Source organism: Glossina fuscipes, unplaced genomic scaffold (assembly GCF_014805625.2).
Source record: "Glossina fuscipes isolate IAEA_lab_2018 unplaced genomic scaffold, Yale_Gfus_2 0, whole genome shotgun sequence".
NCBI lineage: Eukaryota > Metazoa > Arthropoda > Insecta > Diptera > Glossinidae > Glossina > Glossina fuscipes.
This window is the reverse complement of record NW_023998414.1, coordinates 20,521-42,566: the sequence shown is the minus strand read 5'-3', so window position 1 is coordinate 42,566 and position 22,046 is coordinate 20,521. Positions and strand designations below refer to the sequence as shown.

Below are 22,046 nucleotides of genomic sequence, written 5' to 3'. Positions count from 1 at the left end.
TAAACTAGAAATACGAACAAAAATTTATTATTACAAATCGTAAATCATTTTTGTGGCTTTAAAAGATATATAATATATATATATATATGTACGTGTATATAGTTTTATTCCTCCCGACGAAATAATTTTAAATATGTAATGCATTAAAAAAAAAAAAAAAAAAAAAATTAAAACATTTAAGAAACACTTAAATTTAAAACGAAACAATAATAAATAAAGAGAATAAAAATGAATTGTATGAAAATGTTTGAAATAAATTGACTTTAGTGTAAAAATTAACAAAAAAAAAAATAAATAAATAAATAAATAAATAAAAAAAACAAATAATAATAATAATAAAGTAAAACACAGCCGTAGGTTTGTGATTATTTCAAAACATTTTGAAATATTTTCAATTTCCTTTTCGACTTGCAGTAGAAATAAAGTCAGAATAAAAAATACCTAAGGAAAATTCTTTATTTTGCTCAAACTGTTGCTGGCTGTACGCATTTTCTTGGTCTGTAATGGCTAAGCTAAAGAACAGCTACACAACTTACGAGTGAAGCGAAATTGATTAATGCCTTGGGATGAATCTCTTTCAAAAGAAGGCAAAATGCTTTCTAAATGGGAATTGACTTTGATCGGCCTATATATGGATTTCTACAAGCCTATTTCTTGAATGTAATCATTTGCGGGATATTAATGGTCCAAAAATTCGAATACGAAATTGAAATTTAGATTATACAGTCTTAGCTGGGATTTGCAGGCCAATGTTGAAAATTGATTCATTCACCACCAGAAATGACCAATATTGTAAATGCTTGTGGTTGGATTGTGAAGATGCGCCACCACTAGAATTACGAAGACCTTTTTTTTTTCAAGCAGCAAACACAAATTATCACTGAAGCAATTACGGTAATAATGATGATCGTAATCGAAGGTCGTGGTTAGAGCATAATCAAAACTACAACTAGATGGACTTTCTTGTGAGTGCTTCGACAGTGTGTTCCACATGAGCATATCTGTCGCCAACTGCGCGTGACGATCGTATGCAAGAGAAAAGAATAAACACAATCTGTAAAGCACGCTCCACAGAAATTGGGACTTTTCTAAATTAGGGCACTATAGTGAAGGGCTACGTGACGTGCAATCACATTCTGCTAAATTTGCGGTTAATGCCGATTTAGTGGCCCGTGAATAATAGGGTGTTTGTTGTGTCCCAGCACAATTATGAATATCGTACAAAGGGTGAACGTTTCAAAAACTGTAAAAAGAAGTTTATTACGAAATTTACGATAATGAGGATTCCGTGAAAAGACGATCTGAAACGTCAATTTATCACGTTTCGACAGCATATTTGATTATCCGAAAACTTTTTCCTCGCTTTGTTCCGTAAAACAGAAATCGCATCGGAAATGTTACGCTGTACGCTGTAACTGATAGTCTATTAAAAAATTGCATTTTAATCATCGTTAAAAAAAAAAAAAAAAAACTACAAACCAGCAATTTGTATATGTGTATACGTGTATTGTATATGTATTTGTTGTGCGGCTCTTTACAGTCTATAATGCAGAAAGTGGATTACAATTAAACTACTCTGGCAACAGCACTGGAAACCCTTTAACAACATCAGCAATAACACCGCTTGCAACACCAACAACAATTGATAATCGTTCCACCCTAGAACCCTATAGTATCGAACCAAATCGGTTGAAGGACACGCTCACAGCACTGAGACAACAACAAAACAATGAAAAAGATTGGCCACGCCTACCCGCTATTTTAGTGTATCAAAATCTAATTCTTTCTTCAAAACCTTTATAACGCGTTGAAACAAGCTTCAAAAAACCCCCTCAAGTATACAAATTCTTGGCCAGTAATAACTGTTGAATGCACGTAAACATGTCCACGTGTTCGTCTGTCCATCTGTTTATTTGCGTTACTTTGTAGTAAACATTCTCCCGTTAGCGTAAATAAAGATATTGCCAAACAAATTTCCAAAAGAATTTGGAATTGATCTAAACTTTTCAAAGGACGCGTCTACAACACGCACATGCCTATACGTCAGAAATTTTTATTTTGAAAATAGAAGGAATCAGTTGCGCCCACTCCATAGTATAGAGCATAGGAATTTCGTTCTTTTTTTTTTTTTTTTTTTTTTTGTGGTGGTAAACGGTGATGGGCATAAAAGATTCGGTCCTGACTGAATTTAAATTCTTTTACTTGTTTTCATATCATATTTCTATTATGGATAAATTATTAATCGAAGCCTTTTCCATCCTAAAAAACAAGAATTTTCATGATATCCTTAGATAGATGTATATTCGTTACACGAAAGAGGATTTGGGGGGACCCAGCCAAACCAAAGTTTTCATACCAATTTAGAATTCCGAAATTTAGCTACTTAGAGTCACTTTTGCTGAGAAACTTCTGAAAGTTGCAATTTTTTTCCATATAACAATTTATCAGGTTACGGCTATATATGGGTAGTGGTCGAACAAATGGACTTATCCGAACCGCTACTTAACGCACTTATCCGGTCGCTCGACCAAATTGCATGAAAATATCTCGAAAATTGCGATCTGTAGCTTGAACACCAATTTACATGGACGGACGGACAGGCTTAGATCAATTCAGATTGTGATTCTGAATCGATTGAGTATATTTTAAGCCTTTCTGCGTATTACATACGTCCGTCCTAACTTAATATATCTTGTACCACAAGCGGAGGAATTGAATGCAGATGCGATCCGAAAGATTTGTATCAACCTAATAAACACACTATTAGCTACAACGAAATGACTTGGCTTGGACATATGCTTCATTAACTGCTTATCCATGATAAAAGACTGATAAGTTATTTATGGAAATATTTCGGCGGCACTTTTCTTCTTCTGAGTTCGCTTCGATCTATGGCAATAAATTACTATAGTGCTTTGAATCTAAATTTTTGCATTTTTTTGATAAATTCAAACCTAAGGCGATATCGTTAGCAAGAACAACTTCAATTGAGTTAAGGCAAAAAAAAAAAAAAAAAAAAAGATAACAGGAATGGCGAGCATAATAAAATACGCTACGAATTAAAAAATTTTTTCTTTATTAGTTTTTTATTTAATTTATTTTAATACATTTTTTGCTTTTTCTAAATTTTAAATTTAAAAATTCAATTTTTGATTATTTGATGCATTTTTATTCAATAGTTTTCTTCATTAAATAAAAAGCTTAAACATAAAAATAATGTTTTTTTTTTTTTTTTTTTAATTTTTAAAAAAAAAATTTAAATTAAATGAAACAAAAAAACCAAAAAAAAAAAAAAAAACGAAAACGAAAACGAAAAAGAAAAAAGAAGAAAAATGCATAGAAGAGAGTAAAAATAGACCGACATTTCAATTGCACTCTCTTCGGCTATTACTCGACATTAATTAATTGATTTGAGTAACGTTAATTGAGCGTAATTTCAAATTATAAAATCTAAAATACATATATATCTATTTACAATATTATATATATGTATCGTGTTAATCTAGTTAGTTGTGCGTAGGTCGGTAGAATAATCAAGAAAGAAATCAAAGCAATGATAATGACTTTACTGCTGACTGGCCGTACTGCTGCTGCTGCTGCTGCTGCTTAGTTCAATTCTTTGCGTGTCGTATTGGGCAAAAACAGGCTCATAAGGCCGCCTCCTATTAGCAAAACAGCTACGATAATTGTAGGAGCGGGACAATACTGATCCAACAGTGTAGCTATCACAATATTACCAATGATACCGCCCATACGGGCGGCGACCATAGATACGGCCACACCTGTGGCTCGTAAATGTGTTGGAAATACTTCTGTAATAAGACAATCCAGGGCGGCATTAGCAGTAGAAATGGCTCCACTGAACACAGCGGTCGCTATCAAATTTTGCGTGGAATTATAAACAAAATACATTGCAGCGGAACAAACACCAGCCGTCATTGTTCCGAATATTAAAAAGAATTTCCGCCCGAGCCAATCCATACCCAGGATGGCAATTAAATTCGCGGGCAAAGCAGAGGCCAATGATATCAACGATTCCATAAAAACTGCTGATGGTATATGCGCCGAACAGATGGCATTATCCTGATTACCTTTTCCGACGATATAGTCGGTAACAATACAAACTCCAGCTGTTTGATTAGGAAAAGTGTTACTGTATTCTTCAAAACGACTAAACAGTTCGGGGAACCACATCATTAAACCATAATATCCAATATGAAAAGTGAAATTAATCGTTATTGAAACGATAGTAAATTTAAGAATTGGTCTTCGAAACAATTCTTTGCTATGCTCGGCCATATTTGATAACATTTTCGTATATTTCCCTTTAAGGGATTCCCTTTTCTCTTTTAATTCTTGCATAAGTTTTTCATCGAAATCTAATTCGGCGACGGGATACAAATCGGGTGATTTTTTATTATTGGTCACAAAGATGCCACGAAAAATCGCCATAGCTCGGTCTGGTTTACCTTTAGATAATAAGAATTTTGGTGATTCCGGCAAATAGAATAGCAGGAATGCAACGAGAAACGAAGGCGTCGAGCAAACCATTAAGAAAATACGCCACGAATTATAAGTGAATATCGATGTAACAAAACCAATATTGGTAGGTATAATTAGCCAAGCCAAACCAGCTACAAAAAGATTACCAAATGTCCAGAATGCAGCCATAAAGCTTAACATACATCCACGTTTCGCCTTCGGTTGGAATTCAGCAAAATATGACCAAATCACGGGACCGCTACCGCCAAGGCTACAAATGATAGGATATATTTCGATTTATTAAAATTAATATATATATGTTAATATATATATATACATATATATGCATATACATTATAAACTAGATCTTGAAAAATATATATTTTTTAATTTATTGGCAAATTTTATGATGCAGCCACATAAGCATTTAATTGAAAGGAAAGGCTTAAGCAATAATTGCAAATTTTTCAAATAGAAGAAAAATTAACTTTTGCAATTTGCTTCTCTATCGAACGCACTAATCTACGTACGCGTTATACGTAATAATCGTAGGAAAACATTTCCTTAAAGATTCGTTTTCCAATGTTTTCTATCAAAATCTTGTGTAAGTTCATAGTGTTTTCGCGCCAAAAAACAAAGCTGCCCGGAGAAAGAGAATTATCATTGAGAAATTGGTGTGTATGTGTGTGTGTGTGTGTGTGTGTGTGTGAGAGAGAGAGAGAGAGAGAGAGAGAGAGAGAGAGAGAGATATTTCATGCTAAATTTTTTTTTTTTTAAACCTTAGATCGCCTATATTAACTATACGGCAAGGGTATGCTACAGATTAATTACGAACCAAACAGTTTTCATTGAAATAATTATTACAACTCTGTACGAACCAGGGCACGGAATATGCGGACTTGAGGAAAAAAACGGAAAATTATTATATGACGGCTATAATTGAATTTTCTTTTGTGTGTGTGTGTGTGTGTTTTTGTGTGTGTGTGTGTAACGATAAAATATAACGTCAATCATAATAAGAAACATAAATGAATCGATTTATTTCACTATTCGAATTGAGTTAAGAGACCAGTTTGCCTATCACTTTTTATCGGGTATAATGAATGCATTTATTGCGTGGATTGTAAAGAAATGGCCTTTGAAAGCGTTAGCATTTTAAATGAAATAATTAGAAAGTCCGCTTAATTAATTAACGACTACCGTTTTATCTATCGCTTTATTATTATTCATATAAATTGCTTTCTTTCGATTGTTCGTCTCAACAATAAACAGATAACAAATTATTATTTGTAGGGAAGAGCGCTTTAGAGCAACTTAGCGCGACTTTGAAAGCGGAAATTGTTTTGCTTAAATCCCTTAAGACATTCAAGTGCCGAATAATTGCGACGGGCAGATAAACTTAAATCGATTTAGAAAATAATTCTGAATCGATCGGTATAATAAAGACTACGTATACACCAAAGTCCAAAGTCCTCAATATATACTAATATGTCGCAAATGGTTTAGAATATAATAATTAATTATAATAAAGAAAATAATATACTTACGCAGCACCATTTAAAAAGCGAAAGAACATAAACCATTCAAAGGTTTGTGAGAAGGACGAGGCTACAATGCAAAAACCGTTCATGAATGAGATCACTATGAGCACTTTTTTGCGACCGACCGAATCAGCAATGCTACCCCAAAAGTATGCACCCACCATCATGCCAATGAATATTATAGAATTAAGCCAACCTTTGCTTTTTGTATTCAAATTTAAATCACATTGAGCTGAGGGTAGAATGAATGACATCGAGATGACATCCATTTCTTCGCTTGTGCTAACCAGGCCGCATATAGCCAAAAGCACATAATGAAATTTTCCATAACCGCATAATTCGATAGCTTGCTCAAAGCCGGCTTTGATGCCAGGTAGAGATCGCCGGCCTCCCGATCCATTATTAAATGCTTTCTCTACGTCGTGTTTATCTGTTTCATAGCTTGTGTTTATAAACTGATAGCCAGGATTTTTCGAATCTACAACTATACTATAGGGTTGTAGGATGGAACGATTATCAATTGTTGTTCCTGCTGGTGCTGGTGGTGCTGCTGCTGTTGTTGTTGTTGTTGTTGTTGTTGTTGTATATGTTGTTGTTGTTGTTGCTGCTGTTATTAAAGAGTTTACAGTGCTATTGCCAGAGTAGTTTGATTGTAATCCACTTTCTACATTATGGACTGTAAAGAGTCGCATAATAAATACGCACACACACACACACACATATATATATATATATATGTATAGATAAATTGCTTATTTGTAAATAAAGTTTTCCTCCCCATTATCATACTTACAGTTATTGCCGGCCTTCTCCGAGTTACCTTCTACCATTCTATGAATTCGAATTTCCGATAAATTTCGTGCCCTTTTGCTTGACAAAATTAGCTCAATTAATTGAAATGCGTGAAAAGTAAGCGTTTGCCTTAATTGCTGGGATATTATCTGCTATCCTTATTAATGATGACTAGCAATGAAAGTTGATTTATTTTCCAAAAATCTGCAAATAGAAGTGAATTGGAGATGAACTGGATGGATTAGATAGTGAATTCAAAATTCAAAATTAATAATAATAAATAAAGCAAATAATCGAGCATGTAACGCACCTTATGAAGGTTACACTTAAACGCAAATAATTTTCAACTTTGTCACCTTTCAATTTGGTGCTAGTCCTAATCATTTCAATTCTTTTGAAAAATTTGCCTTGAAACCTAAAAATGTAACAACTATTTTGACCGCAGCTTCCGTACAGGGTTTAATAGTTTCTATAAAGCCTGACTAGGATAGGATATCAATCGGATGATTTATCAATGATTTTAATAATAAAAGTTTGATAAACTCATTCATTGGTTAGGGCGATTTACAACACCTCAATATCAGAGTACGTATAGTATGTATGGGGCGGTGATTGTCAAGTTTTGCCGGGTTTCTCTTGAATTCGCACAGCAAAGATCTTAAATGCTTATATGCAAATAACCTTGAACATATTCTTGAATATCGGCGAATGTATGTATGTGTTCAACAATAAAACATATTTCTCTATCACTTACTCCGTTCACGGGGATCGCTTGACTTTTCGAGTTTTACCACTTCTCTCTCTCTCTCTCTCTCTCACTTAGCTTCAATCAATCTATGGCAGTCTTTCGCGCTCTTTTCACTTTCAAATGGAACAGAAACAAAAGATTGCTTCTCCTTTCTCGATTGTGGTCGTACCTATACTTGTAGATGACATTCCCCGGGATGGCTGGTCAAATATGAAAAACCCAAAAAAAAAAAGAAGGAAGCAAATTTTCCGAGTTATTGGGAGAAGAAGAATGGTCATGATGTGTCGTCAGGCGACAATTACAGATTTGGAACTAAAGTCTGGAATTTTTATTTTTTAGCCTCAGATAGATGATTGACAACACTCGATGTCCATTAACTAACTACTAGGCGATCGAAGAAGCATGTTTTCTGTAAAGGAATTCTAGTCTTTATATAAAATATCTTTTTTTTTGGTTTGCTTGCTTAGTCAGTAGCAGACACTTAATATTATAAACAAGATTTGCTTTCATTGCATTAGTTCCTGTTCACCTTCGCCAAGATGAGAAAGATCGTATAATATATTTTGTTATTATTATTATTATTATTATTGTTATTGTTGTATTTTTTTTTTAAATTTTAATATCCGTTCTTTCCCATCGTGCATAGAGAAACTTTGTAAGAACATTAATTATCTGGAGAACACTTGTGCGTAGTTTAGTTAATAATGCTTAAATTAAATTAAAACGTTTTCTATTCTTATTATTATTGTTATTATCATCATTATTAGTGATATAGAGAAATCTAGCTCAATAGTTGGTTAAGTACAAAAAAAAAAAAAAAAAAAAAAAACATAAAATAAAAAATAAAAAAAATAAAAACTTCCACTTGTACCGAATCATTTTTTCGTGTGTTTAGAATATATTTTTCTGTTATTGTTCCTCTAATTTTTCGTTGTGATGGGCTGTTGATGTATAAAAACGTTATATATATACACATATATATATATATATATATATTTATTCATATAAATGTACAAATATTGTCACGTTTTCCTATGGAGGGGAAAAAAAAATAAAAAACAAAATTAGATAAAGTTCGATATTTTTTTTTTTTTTTTTGTTGTTTTTGGTTAAATGAAGTACGACATACGCAACAATAAAAAAGGTAACAATGCAATGCGCGTACGATTTTTTTGTGTTTTTTTTTTTTTTGCTCATTCAATTCAATAACAATCGGGTGAGCCTTGCCCGATATACAGGCATCAATACGATTCATATCGCGGAGAATTTTCAATATGATCATAATGCATACATATATATTGTGTTCAAGTTTTTGGAAATTTCTCATTCAATTCAACAATTTTCATCGACTCGAACCGAAGGTTACAAGTAATAGTTCAATTTTGACCTTTGTAAAGTTCATTGATAAGCATAACATTAAAGACTTCCCCCATTAATATATAACGAGAAGGCCTTTAGATAAAAGTTTTTGAATAAAAAATCTTTTATATATGTATATATATCGAATAAATGCCTATAGGTTGATGAAAGTTGGTTGATCAATAATTTAGCATCGATTCGATCGATTTGTTAATATACTATAAATTTAGATCGCAGCAATATAACCTTGAAATTATGAGTTTTGGGAACTTCTTTCAAAGCGAATGTGTCTCTTACTTAGTAAGTTTATAATGCTTTTGCGTTGTTAGTTATAATGAAATTATCGCATGACATCTATAATGTTTCCTATTGTCGGATATTTATATTTGATGTAATTAATCCCTAACGGTTCAACAATGTTCTTAAGTGCAATTACAATTGTTTGAGTAAAGCTCGTTTTTTCCTTCTTTGATGTTATTTATTTTGAACACTTTGCCTTCTTATGCCAAATTTCTTTAAAATTTGCTTAAATCAGGTAAACGAATAGTCCGAAGATTTAGGTTATTCTTTAAGTTGTCAAGTCGTCGAGTTAAATTACTTTTCTACAATTCTAGCTTAAATGATAAAAAATAAAAAAACAACAAAAAAAAAGGTTTCATTTTATATTTACGTTTATAATAATGTTTCGTTTTACTTGTTACTGCTTTTCTTCACAAAATAAAAATTTATTATTATTATTAGTATTATTATTAAGTGATGGTTGATTCCGTTTAATTAGCAAAAGCCATTCACATATTTTACTGTTACCGATCTTGTTACCGATATTAACACTCTTTGAATAAAAAAAAAAATATTAAAAAAAAAAAAAAAATAACAGATGATCGTTTTTTATATTCCACTTTTTTTTTTTTTTTTTTAAATTATTTTTAAATCTTAATTTGATATTTGAGTCATAGCGTAAAAAAAAAACGAAAAAAAAAAAGCAAAAGGAAAACAAGCCAATAACAAACAAATGTTTCTTTACAACACGTCCGAATTTCAAGAATACTTCCGCCTAATATATATATATATATACATATATATATACATATATATATGCGCAAGAGCTTAATGCAGAAGAGATTTTCACGCGCCAACTTACAAAGTCTATCTGGAACTTGCTAAGCGACTTTAAATGCCTTGAAGATGTGAATTGAAACGACACAATGGTGTGATAGAAAGAACTACAAAAACAACAAATGAGAACAATAACAATAACAACATGCTAAATGGTAGCATTCATTGCATTGTAAGCACACACATCCATGCATACATATATGAATACATATATACATACATATATACATACATACATACATACATACATACATACATGCATATAAACACGGCGAAGCTTTCTTGCAAGCATTTGCACTTGAACGGGGAAGAAAGAGAATGAGAGACTGACTGAGCGAATTTATGCGAGAGTGCCTTTGCTCTTTATAAATATATATATATATATATATATATATATATATGCATCATCTATGGCAAAATTATATAACGGTTTACACGCGCTTCTCTTTAATTTCCTGCAGAGTCTTGCAACAATTATTATATGAATGTGAAATTCGTTTTTAAGCGATCGTAGATACATAATTGGCCTTTTTATACCCAACACAACTTGTGGTACAGAGAATATTAAATCGGTACGATCGTATGCAACACGCAGAAGCGCTTAAGATAGATTCATATTTTATTATACCAATCGATTCAGTATCATAAGCTGAATTGATTTAAGCCTATCTGTCCGTCCATGTTAATATGTGTTCAAACTACAGATCGTAATTTTCAAGATATTTTGATAAAATTTAGTACAGTGACATATTTTGACTCAAGGACGAATGTTATTCAAAATGATTCGCATCGGTCCATTTTTTCGACCACTCATCATATGACGCTCTCTTCTGAAAAGTCGTGGATATGAAAAAAAATTGATATTTTCAAAAATTTCTCGGCAAAAGTGACGAAGTCATAGTATTCCGGCATTTTAAATTCGCTTAAGCAATTTTTAAACCGTCTCTCATATAACGAAAACTGAAGTTCATACGACAGAAATTTTGAATGCTTTTCAATACTTCATAATAAAAATTATATATGTAGTGTAATAGTAATTGAACATAATTCCTTCCGTAACAAGGATTCTCACGCAAATTAATCCTTTGTAGAGCAGAAACGTCTAAGTTTTAAAATGTGGTGAAGCAAATTGTCCCATAATATTATACTAATTTCATACAAAACCGGGCTCTACAAAATAGGGATCGTCTACGCCTATTTTTGATTTCTGCCCTATATAAGGATTGTAATTTGTACTACATTAGAGTGTTTTTTGGGCCCGTCCCCAAATATATATTTAAAAAGTAGAATTGTGTTAGGGTGTGGTTAAGGGTCGGCTTTGCCCGACTATAATGTTCTTACTTGTTTTCAAATGGTCTTTTCCTTATTTATTTTTAAAATTCTTAAATCCTAAACACAACTTGTATAAAAATCTCTTAATTCATATTTACTGCAAATGTTGTTCAATCAATTATAAAAAGTGTTAATTATTTTATGCCATTTTTTTTTTTTTGGTCGTCTTTCACAAACTCTCACGCAATCGCTAATAAAGTTTTTTTTTTTTTTTTTTTTTTGATGGGAGAAATATATATTTCCTTTCTACTAATTAAGAGATGTGAAGAGTTTTAAGTAATAGAAAAAAAAAATTAAATAACATTAAATATTAAATATCGTAGATCATTTCGCTTAGTAGATTTATGCATTCATCAAATATAAAAAATTTTATTTACTTATTAAAGGCCTCGTTTTCATCCTAAACAATTACTAATTGGATGTAAGGACTTATAATGTTATGGTGAACCTTCTTGCGGGGTGCTGTAGCTTATACCACAAATGATATAAGTAATTAATTGCTCTTCTAAATGCGAATGCGAGATAATTTTGAAAAAGTACAAATTCCTCATGGATTTGGATGAATTTTCTTCTTCTTCTTTTTAATAAATCAAAGCGTTTAAGCCCGCATTACAAAAATATATTTAATGCATGTCACTTAAGAATGGGAAAAGCAAAGAAGTTATATTCCTGGGGGGAGAGAAGGAGGAAGGGGTTGGAGGGGGGGGGGGGGGGGGCGCACAACCCCCACTATGCTTTTCGCATTCTACTCTCTCCAAGTTCTTTTATTTGATACCCATATCCCTGGTATTATTAAAAAACAATTAATCCATCAGAACGTGACGTCCACCATATTTATTTTAGAATTAACCCATTTTTAGACAGATAATATATCTTCAAAAATAGTTTTGAACATTGCTGTCTTGTGTGCTTCATTAGAAATAAGCGTAAACCTCCAATGAAGTGAAAACAAAATAAAATTTAGTCACTTGTATCTTTGTGTGTGCGCATGACCAATTTATTCCATTTTCGGACGTAAAGACTTAATGTGGAAATTATCAATAACGAGTAAAAATCCACAAATTTTTTGTTAACAAAAACAAAGCTGCTTTCAGTTTACGCTACACTGTGCGCTTCCGCTCCGACCGATTTGGCCCATTTTCAATACCAATCGCTGCGCAAAAAACTTTCAATCTTGAAATCGATATCTTCACTTTCGCCACCAAGAAATAGCCAAAAACAAACACTGCACAGAGGGACAGAGGGACAGACATGGCGTAATCGATCCAGAATTTGCCGCTAATCAAGAATATATATACGTCATAGGATCATTGAAGCTTCCTTTTACGTATTGAAGTCGATATCTTCACTTGTGCCCCCAAGAGATTGCCGTCAACAGCAAACACCACACAGACGGACAGATGAACAGACTTGGCTTAATCAGTTCATAATTTCATGCTAATCAAGAATATATATTAAAACATATATACATATGCATATATATATATACATATGCATTTATGCATGTAAATGCGTATGTTTGTATTTTAATACGTAGCCACGTAAATACAACTGTTTAATTTTAATCTTTTTAATGTTTATAAGAACATTTGTAAGAAAGTTTGTTCAGTTGGACAGTCGTTTCAGGGAATGCGTCTTAATTGGAGAAATTGGAAAATGCATTTTATTTCCTTTTCAAAGACACTAACTACACTTTAACAATAACAGTAATTTTTTAATTAACAAATGACATAGCGAAAAATTTAATTTTCATTTCATTTACATCGAACAATAGCATATACAGTATGAATAGAAAGACAAGCAAAAAGTGTTAAATATAAATAAATAAACAATAAATTAACTAATTAATTAACTTATACGTATAATGAAAAAATTAAATCAACTTACATTTCATTTATCGATAATAAATCGTGTTATGCTCAATGCTTTTCGTTTTCTCACGTTCTTCTATGTAATTCGGTACAAGTTTAACTTTCTTCTCATACAGTGCGTGTGCGTGTATGTTAATGGCAATTGGAAATATACCACAAAATTGTCCATGTCCTTGATCAGCGACTTTAATTTTTCCCCCATTCCATTTCTCGTTACCAAAAGGTAACAAAACAACAAATAAAAAAATTAAAGTCGGTTAGAACCGAATCTTTTATACCCATCACCGTTTTTTTGGGGATCAAAGCAAAGAAGACAAAAGAAGTAAAAGAACAAAATTCTCATGCTCTATAATATGGAAGCGGGCGCAATTGATATCGTCTGATTTCAAAATAAAAGTTTTTGTCGTAGCGGCATATAGGAGGCGTTGTAGGCGCGTCTTTTGAAAAGTTTAGATCAATTCCAAACTTTTTTGTAAATTTGTGGGCGATAGCTGGCTATTTTTGCGGCCAGGAGTATATTTACAACAGACATAATATAGACGGAGAGACGGACATACTTAAATCGATTTAGAATTCGATCTTAATCAAGAATACACTTTGTGCGGTTCCTGATACTTTCTTCTGGGCGTTGCAAACGTTTAGACAAAGCGAATATATCCCTCCTCCGTACTTCAGTGATGGATATAAAAAGACGTAAAATTATTGTAATCGGTAGAAATGCCTATTAAACACCCTACTTCACTTCGCTTTAGTGTAATTCCAAAAAGTATTCTTCTTCGACTGAGGTACAACCAAAGAAAATACTACTGGACTCGCGAACACTGGCTTAGTAGTCGGGGTGCTTATCTACTCGGCTGCCTTATCGTCGTGCAAGCTCTTATAGGGTAAGAGACACGCAAAATAAGCCCAGTAATAGCTAGCCTAATAAGAACCACATTTCTTATAAACGGCTGACCGCATAGCGAACTAGTGACGAAACGCGAGTATGAAGTCGGCAGGCAATCCCCAATGCAGTGGACCGTACTTCAATTGCGATTGAATATATATATATATATATATATATATATGAATATAAAGATAATCGTTAGTAATATTTGTAGTCAGAAGCAATTTTCACAAAGCAAATTAATATACATACATACATACATACATACATACATACATACATATGTATGGATTCAATGGTTCTCAACAAACTTATAAACGCAATTACCGATCAGATCATTATTATCATTAGAGCTGAACTCTAAATACATATTTGCATAATGTTAATAACTTTACATATATATCATACATACATACATACATACGTACATATATACATACATCCATACATATATGTGCATTCACTTTTCTAATGAGATTTTTCTGTGTGTTTACTTTTTTCTGATATATTATAATTTTTCCTATCGTTACAGTTGTTGATGTTATTGTTTTGTTGTTGTATATATATAAAACATTTAAATACAATAGACTTTCAAACCATTCAAAAAATTTGATTTAAAGAAACGAATTAATGTATGATTGAAAAACAACGAAATAGTAAAACAAGTAAGCAATATATATGTAAGTATGTGTATGCTATTCCGCGTGAATTTTTTATACTCGCGATGTTTAGCTAAGAAACGAAAATGAAAAATAAATCAAGTGTCGATACTAAATACCAATAGTGGATAGACGTGGACGATTTCTTTTATCGTTACATAGATGCGTTGTAATCATCCTTAGAATGTACGGGGAAAAAATCTATTTGTCGTTGCATCTGTTTTGGGATATGAGTAACGAGCTCATTTTTTTATCAGAGATATTCGTAGTTTAACTCTTAGGTTTTTCTTTAATTGATTTGGCTTCTTTTCAATATCGCTAATGGTTTTCTCCGATTTCAAAACGATATCTTAACTTTCTGCGCAGTTCTGAAAGTCTTTACCACATAGCATAGGACGGACGGACATGGGAATTTCATAGTGGCCAAAAATCTATGTTCATCTTTTCATCCTTCTCTTTGGAGTAATGACTCTCTTCTGCTTATTATAATATAAAGGATTTTTGAAATTTTCCTCTGGGCATTGCAGACCTGTCTGGCAAAATGAATATTAATCCATAGGTCACACCACTGCGCCGAAACGTTTAGGGAAAGGGATGCGCCTTGCAATTAACGTAAATCTAGCTTTTTATGTTCGTAACGAGTAACAAGTGCACCTTTTCGATAATCTATTGGATAAATGGATTTTTAATATAATTACAAATTAATTGGAGGAGTATTTGCATGTGAAGTGTGCAAGTAATTTTCAATTGTGATATATTAACGGGATAGTATTTAATAATGAAAGTAATCGAAATCTTATCGTAGAATGAATCAATTAAATCGTTATAACCGGGTAAGGCTACACTGTTTTACCTAATGCAATAATGTTCGCCGATCATTGCCAATAAATTACAAAATATTTCTCCTTTGTTCCCATATAAGGATTTCAGTTTTCGGCAAATGGGACGGCGTCCCGATCAAGTTTATATATTAAATCGATATTTTTTTTCACTTTGATTACCGCGAACAATTATGTAGGAACGGATGGGCAAGTTAAAGCCTCGTTCCGAGCAAACTTGAAACAGCCGATTTATACCTCGAATCGTTATTCTGAAACGTCTAAAAATTTAGCATAATCTGATAGAAACTTTGCACGTCCCTATGATGGATGGAGAAATATTAAAAACTCGGAAATTTTTTATTTATTTAATGAAGTTTTCAAAATCCTGTATTGTATGAGTAACGGTTGTTAAAATATTCCGAATCAATCCTCTTTGAGGATTTGTCGAATTTCATTAAAAATATTTTATATATATTTATATATATATACTACACGTCGATAGATGATACAGACAAGTAGAGAGATCGACAGATCGACATATATGAAACGATTGACATAATAAAAGCTGAATTCACGTCATAGTTCCGAACTGCGTGAAACCACCTAGATTTAGTAGCGACTTGGCAATGGATATAAGAAAATTGAAAGACTTTCAAAGCGAAATCAAACGTAGAATGAAACTTTGAGAAAATTTACGAATTGTTTCGAATTTTCAGAAAAGCGATCGCTTATAAAAAAAAAAAAAATTCTTTTTCTCTTCTTTTTCAATTCGTTATACATTTCGCATGAGTTTGTTGAAATTTTTTAAGCATAACACCATGAATGGAATTCGGCACAAGGTGTTGAACATTTTATCATCGATCATCTGGCTCATGCTTATATGAAAATGTAATCTTATGCACTCTATAGCCTATAGCCCTATCTAACGACATCGAAAGAAGGACTTGATCATTATGTATATCGATTTATGTAGGTTAAAAAATAATTTTTATAAACATATATTCGTATATATGTATATATCCAGTACACGCAAAACTTACAACTAGAGGATAAATTCGGATCTAAAGCGAATGAAAATGTTTCGCTTCTTTTATATTTACGCACCTGATTTTTTTCACTTTACTCCGTACACGTTTTACACGTTTAGCAAATCACTCTTTTTACACTTTCGCCCAGTTAAAGGCAAACTTTGAAAATTTTTTTAAATTATTTATTAAATTAGTTTTTGAGCTAACCGTAGCTCCTTTGGTACTGGTTGAATGCACGATATTCTTCTCGCTTTTTATTTAACCTGCTTTGCCCTCTTCGCTTTACGAAGTCAATCATTCTTCCTCTCTTCACCACGTATCCATCATAAAATATCCAAAAATATTTACTTCTCTGCGAGCACAACTGATAAAACAGATCATGAAAAAAAAAATATATATATATATGAAGAAATGTTTATACTACCGCGTACGTGTCGCGCCTGTCGGAATGAACTTTTATCAGCATCAACATCAAGTCCACATCATATTGTCCCATCATATTCAAATCATTCTTATCTGCGTATGGGAATCAAATATTTTCATAACATTTCGTTTAAAGAGATAAAAACAAAAAATTCTCAGTCACACGTACACCTTACGTTCATCACATCAAATAATAACGATTATAAATTAAAAGAAGGCAGAACAGATCGTTCAACGACTTGCATGCGCTATATATCATCAATGATATATTATCATGCCTTAGTTTTTTTTTTTTTTTTTTTTGTAATAAAATGACGCAGAAATGTTCAAGTTGTGACGTACGCTTTTATAGTCATTCAGATAAATGAGATCGCAACTAATAATTATGTGTTAATGATTTACTCATTTCGCATAAATTTAATTAAATTGTTCGTTTGGCCAGAGAGAAATTACGGTATTCAGTGTTTGCTCCCATCGCTCAGTTTTGCTTTATTAGGTTGATGAGGCATATATTCATTTTGTCACAACGTTTGCAACGCCCAGAAGCATGATCAGCATGCAATTCTAAATTATAATTTAAACATGTCCGTCTGTCCGACTATCCGTCACTCCGTTTGTGTAATGTTTGTTGTTAACATTCTCTTGGCCGCAAAAATGCAGCTATCGACTTCAAATTTGGCAGAAACATTACAAGTTCTTGCACGCAAGTTAGTATTGAAAATGGGCTAAATCGGTTGAAAGACGCGCTCACAGCACCACGTAAATTGAGAACACCTCTCTTTTTCAAAGGAACGGAAAAATTGATTTTTTTCTCATAGCTCATAAACGATAGCAAATAAATTTATAAAATATTTGAACGCTTACTCTATAAGCGATGCTCTAGCATGTGTGCTTAAAAGTCAAAAAATTTGACCACGCCTACCCACCATTATAGTGAATAAAAATTTAATTCTTTTTTCTATACCTTTATAAGGCCAAGAAACCAGCCTTAAAAAAATCTATAAGGAATCCAAATTCTTGGCCTTACATGCACGCAAACATCTCGCCCTGTTCGTCTGTCCATCTGACTATTTGCGTAACTTTGCAGTGTTTGTGGTAAACATTCTCCCGCTAGCGAAAATGAAGATATCGCCTAAAAATTTGCAAAAGAATTTAGAAAAACTTTGAAAAGGACACGCCTACAATGCCCACATGCCTCTACGAAAAAATTTTTTATTGTGAAAATAGACGAAATCAACTGCGCCTGCTTCATATTATAGAGCATAAGAATTTTGTTCTTTTACTTCTTTCTTTGGGGCTAAACGGCGATGATGAGTATAGAAGATTCGGTCCCGATTAAATTAAATTTTTCTTTTTTTTTATTCGCCTGAGTAGCCGAAGGGGAGGAATCTCGACTAGTAAGTCAATGGTCGTGGGTTCGAATCTCAAGTGCGGTAGAGTTTTTAATAAAAAGCCGATAGCCTTAGGTGCTAGTGCTTTTAAGAGTTTAGTCTTAGAATTTATTTCTCTGGCAAAATTAATAATAATAATAATAATAATAATAAATTTAATTTTCTTACTTGTTTGCCTTCTTTCCGTTATTAAATGTTATAAACATTTAAATTGATGCAAAAAAAAAAGTTCTTAGTGTTTTTTGTTTTTTTTTTTTATTTTCTTTGAATTTTCTTAAAACTCCAACACGTGCTTCTTACATTTCAAATAAATTTTATTATAGCAAATATATGCCATGCGGATCGGTAAACCATGTCTTGTTCGATTTATTCAAAATAAACTGAAACAAGGTATTCTCATAAGCATTTTTTTTTTTCAAGTTAACTTTACGTCATCAAGAGAGAGTTCTGTAGAGAATGAAACTGGTTGGTGAAAAGAAGATAATTAGCAAGAGGGCAGAGAAACATGTCTCGTTATCGCAACGCATAGCATTCCCCAGTTTAAATAGTGAGTTTACCGAAAAGATGAATGTGTCCTTTCGTACTTAGTGCACTGAGGGGCGGCGAGATAGGCAATAAAATAAGTAAGAACGGAACAAAGTCATACAAGGTCGATCATTAAAAAGGCGTACTTTTCATGAACATCCGAATATTGAAGAATGCGCTAAACCTCATATGACGTCATCACAGTTTAGCAAACTTAATTTAATAAAGCTAGAAATTATACAATCTCTCCATATTAGGGCTTAGAGCCATTATTCGTGTTCGGATATGAAAAATGAATCCATGTGAGCCGGATTTCTCATTGTTAATTTTTTTTTTTTTTTTTTTTGGTTATTTTATTGCTATGGATCAAGCTTTGTTACAAAATTTTCAAAACTAAAACTTTTTCTGAAGGCCTTTTACTCTTCGTGCGCATATGGAGTGAGGTCCAAAAAATAGATCCAAATATTACAAGTTCGATCCACTCAATTTTTATGTCAAATTACTATCATGAATAAACGTTCATCATAAAGCATTCACAATTAGGCTTCTCGGCATGGCTATGGTGGTGGTATCCAAAAAAAATAGACCACCGTGATCCACATTCGATTTCGGTGATTTCTTTCTCATTTTACTATTATGAACCTATGTAATTTTCACTATGAAATATTGAAAATTACATCTTTCTCTCATATAAAAATTCCGGTTTCGTAGGCGCGGTTATATTAAGGGAGGGGAGGAAATTCAAAAAATTATCCCAGTCGAACTAAATTTTTCATATCAATTCAGAATGACGATAAGGTTTTGTGTATTCCAAAAACTAAATTTCATCGAATTATATCAAGAATTGCGACACACAATTTACATGGACAGACATCAGATGAACAGAGAGGCATAAATTATCAATTGAAATTATGAAATTATTTCAGAATGGATCGGTATATATAATAAAAGGTGGGTCTGTTGTAAAGCCTTCTGCATGTTACATACGTTCGCACTTGTACCACAGGTGATGTAGGGTATAAAAAGAAAATTGTGATCTACCATGTGGCTGAATTTTTTTGAAACCCATACGCAAATTAATTAAATAATATCTCTCATCATTTTGAGCCTTGCCTGATATTCCAAGTTTCAGAATTTACACTCTGCACATCCGATTTTTATTATTAATTTAAAGAATATATAAATATTGCAAGAGAGTATTAACAAATAAATAAATGCAGATTGATTTAGATTCGATTTAAATTCAATAAAAAAAAAAAAAACTATTTAAAGTCAAATTTTACGTTATATGCTAAGTCTATTTCATGATATGAGATTTTTTTTTTTTCCAAAATATATGTAATACCTTCAGAGACCCTATAAATTATATATATATCCTTGATCAGCGTAAAATTCGGAGTTGATTTAGCCATGTTCGTCCGTCTATGTGTCTGTGTGTTATATCGATTTCAAATTTAATAGAAACATTGAAAGTTTCTGCACGCAGGCTGGTATTGAAAGTGAGCCAAATCGGTCGTAGCGGTATCGCGCGGTGGAGCGTAAATTGGACGCAACTTCATTTCATTTAACAACATTTTTTAGATTTTTACTCGTTCCTCGGAAATTATAACAATTAGAAGACTGAACTTTGCCACATTTACTTTACAAAGCACTCTACTCCTTACATGCAAAAAATGGAAAATATCCGCCATGCCCACACAATAAGTTAAAAGTGATTAAATTTTGTTTTTCTTTTTTTTCACATTTTTGATGCTTATTTATTATAAGGCAAACAAGACCGAATGTTTAAAATTGTTTTGTACACTCCTCAAATGAAGATGCATTATTGGCCTTAAAGTGGGTTAATTTTAAAATGAATATTAGTAGGCACCGCTATCACTTTCTTCTTAATAATACCATCGATATGGGTATCAAATAAAAGAACTTGAAGAGTAGAGTGCGAAAAACATAGCGGTGGGTATGCGAGATTCGGCTTCCGCCGAATATAACTTTCTGACTTGTTTTTCGTTGATATTCTTATGCCTTTCTTTCACATTTAAGATAATGATATATGAAACTTACACATGAAAGGAAACTCTCGGAGAATGAAGGTTAGTTAGTTAGTTAGTTATGGAAAATGTATCAAAGGATACCTTTTGAATTTTACAAATTACGACTATGTGTTCGTGCAGGATCGACTGGATACAAATCAGTTGCGTTAAGTGCGAGTTAGCAAATCTTTCGTTTCAGATCGCTGCCTTCTATTGTTTCGTTAATTTATTGTTTCACTTTTTCTTATTTATTTATTATTTTTTTTTTTTTAGAAAATTTTCAAGGTCATGCTTTTTTTCTTTTTTGTTTCTATTAACCAAGTGGATTTTTCACAAAATTTGAAAATGAATTATCCATTATTTAGTTATTATTTAATAATCGATGTTATCGGCTTTTCATAATGTATTTTAATTTACGGCTGCGAACACTTTAAAAGTTCAATTAAAATTAATTAAATAATATTAATTAATTAATTAATAATTAATGAAATAGAGAAAGAATTAATAAAAATATTTAATAATTTTTTTTTTTTTTTTGTTGCTCTTAAATTGTATTTGAAATATTTTTTAAACCGTGGCATTGGCTACGAAAAAATTATAATTCGCAGGTTTCCGAGTGCACTTATTAGTTGTACGTTAAAAATTAGGAACGGAACGACAAACATATGCAAAAAATTCAAATAAAATAAACATTTAATCGTCGTTGCATCTACGTTTTAGTTTGAAGAAAAAAAAAAAAAAACTGTTCGCCCCCCAAGCTTCGTTAATTTAATTTCAATTCAGAATCCGATGTTTAGGCGATCAGTTGAACGCACAAGTACTTATGCATATATTCTCATATTGTTTGTTTATTAATCCTATAACAATACACAATTGCCAGTAGTCGCAGTCTCAATCGCAGTCGCAGTCGCTGTCGTGTATTGAATGTTGGTAGAAAAAAAAAAAGCAATCGCTATGATTTTTATATGATTAAATGCTTGAGGTACTATTTAGCGCCTTTATATAGCGAAACATTGTATGCATGACATGAAGATAATCCGAA

The 22,046-nt window shown here is 32.2% G+C and overlaps 1 protein-coding gene across 4 annotated transcripts; it reads right to left on the bottom strand.

Annotated features, from left to right (window-relative positions):
• Window positions 1-3,289: 3,289 nt before the first annotated feature.
• On the bottom strand, window positions 3,290-21,254 carry LOC119645330 (synaptic vesicle glycoprotein 2B). Of its 4 annotated transcripts, none has more exons than XM_038045496.1 (4): window positions 21,107-21,254; window positions 6,817-7,019; window positions 6,030-6,699; window positions 3,290-4,753 (listed from the first exon to the last, which is right to left on the bottom strand). In XM_038045496.1, exons 2-4 carry the CDS (start codon window positions 6,851-6,853, stop codon window positions 3,607-3,609), a joined length of 1,854 nt encoding a protein of 617 aa, XP_037901424.1. In that variant the 5' UTR covers window positions 6,854-7,019; window positions 21,107-21,254; the 3' UTR covers window positions 3,290-3,606. The 4 variants fall into 4 exon arrangements, with proteins under 4 accessions (XP_037901424.1, XP_037901434.1, XP_037901406.1 ...); XM_038045506.1 differs by lacking the exon at window positions 21,107-21,254 and adding an exon at window positions 16,712-16,796; XM_038045478.1 differs by lacking the exon at window positions 21,107-21,254 and adding an exon at window positions 9,593-9,767.
• Window positions 21,255-22,046: the final 792 nt, after the last annotated feature.

Coding starts and splice junctions, on each gene's coding strand:
- LOC119645330 (XM_038045496.1), bottom strand. CDS start 6,853: ATGGTAGAAGGTAACTCGGAGAAGGCCGGCAATAACT. Junction 6,700..6,816: donor GGAGAAGGCCGGCAATAACT/GTAAGTATGATA, acceptor GACTCTTTACAG/TCCATAATGTAGAAAGTGGA. Junction 4,754..6,029: donor CGCTTTTTAAATGGTGCTGC/GTAAGTATATTA, acceptor TATCATTTGTAG/CCTTGGCGGTAGCGGTCCCG.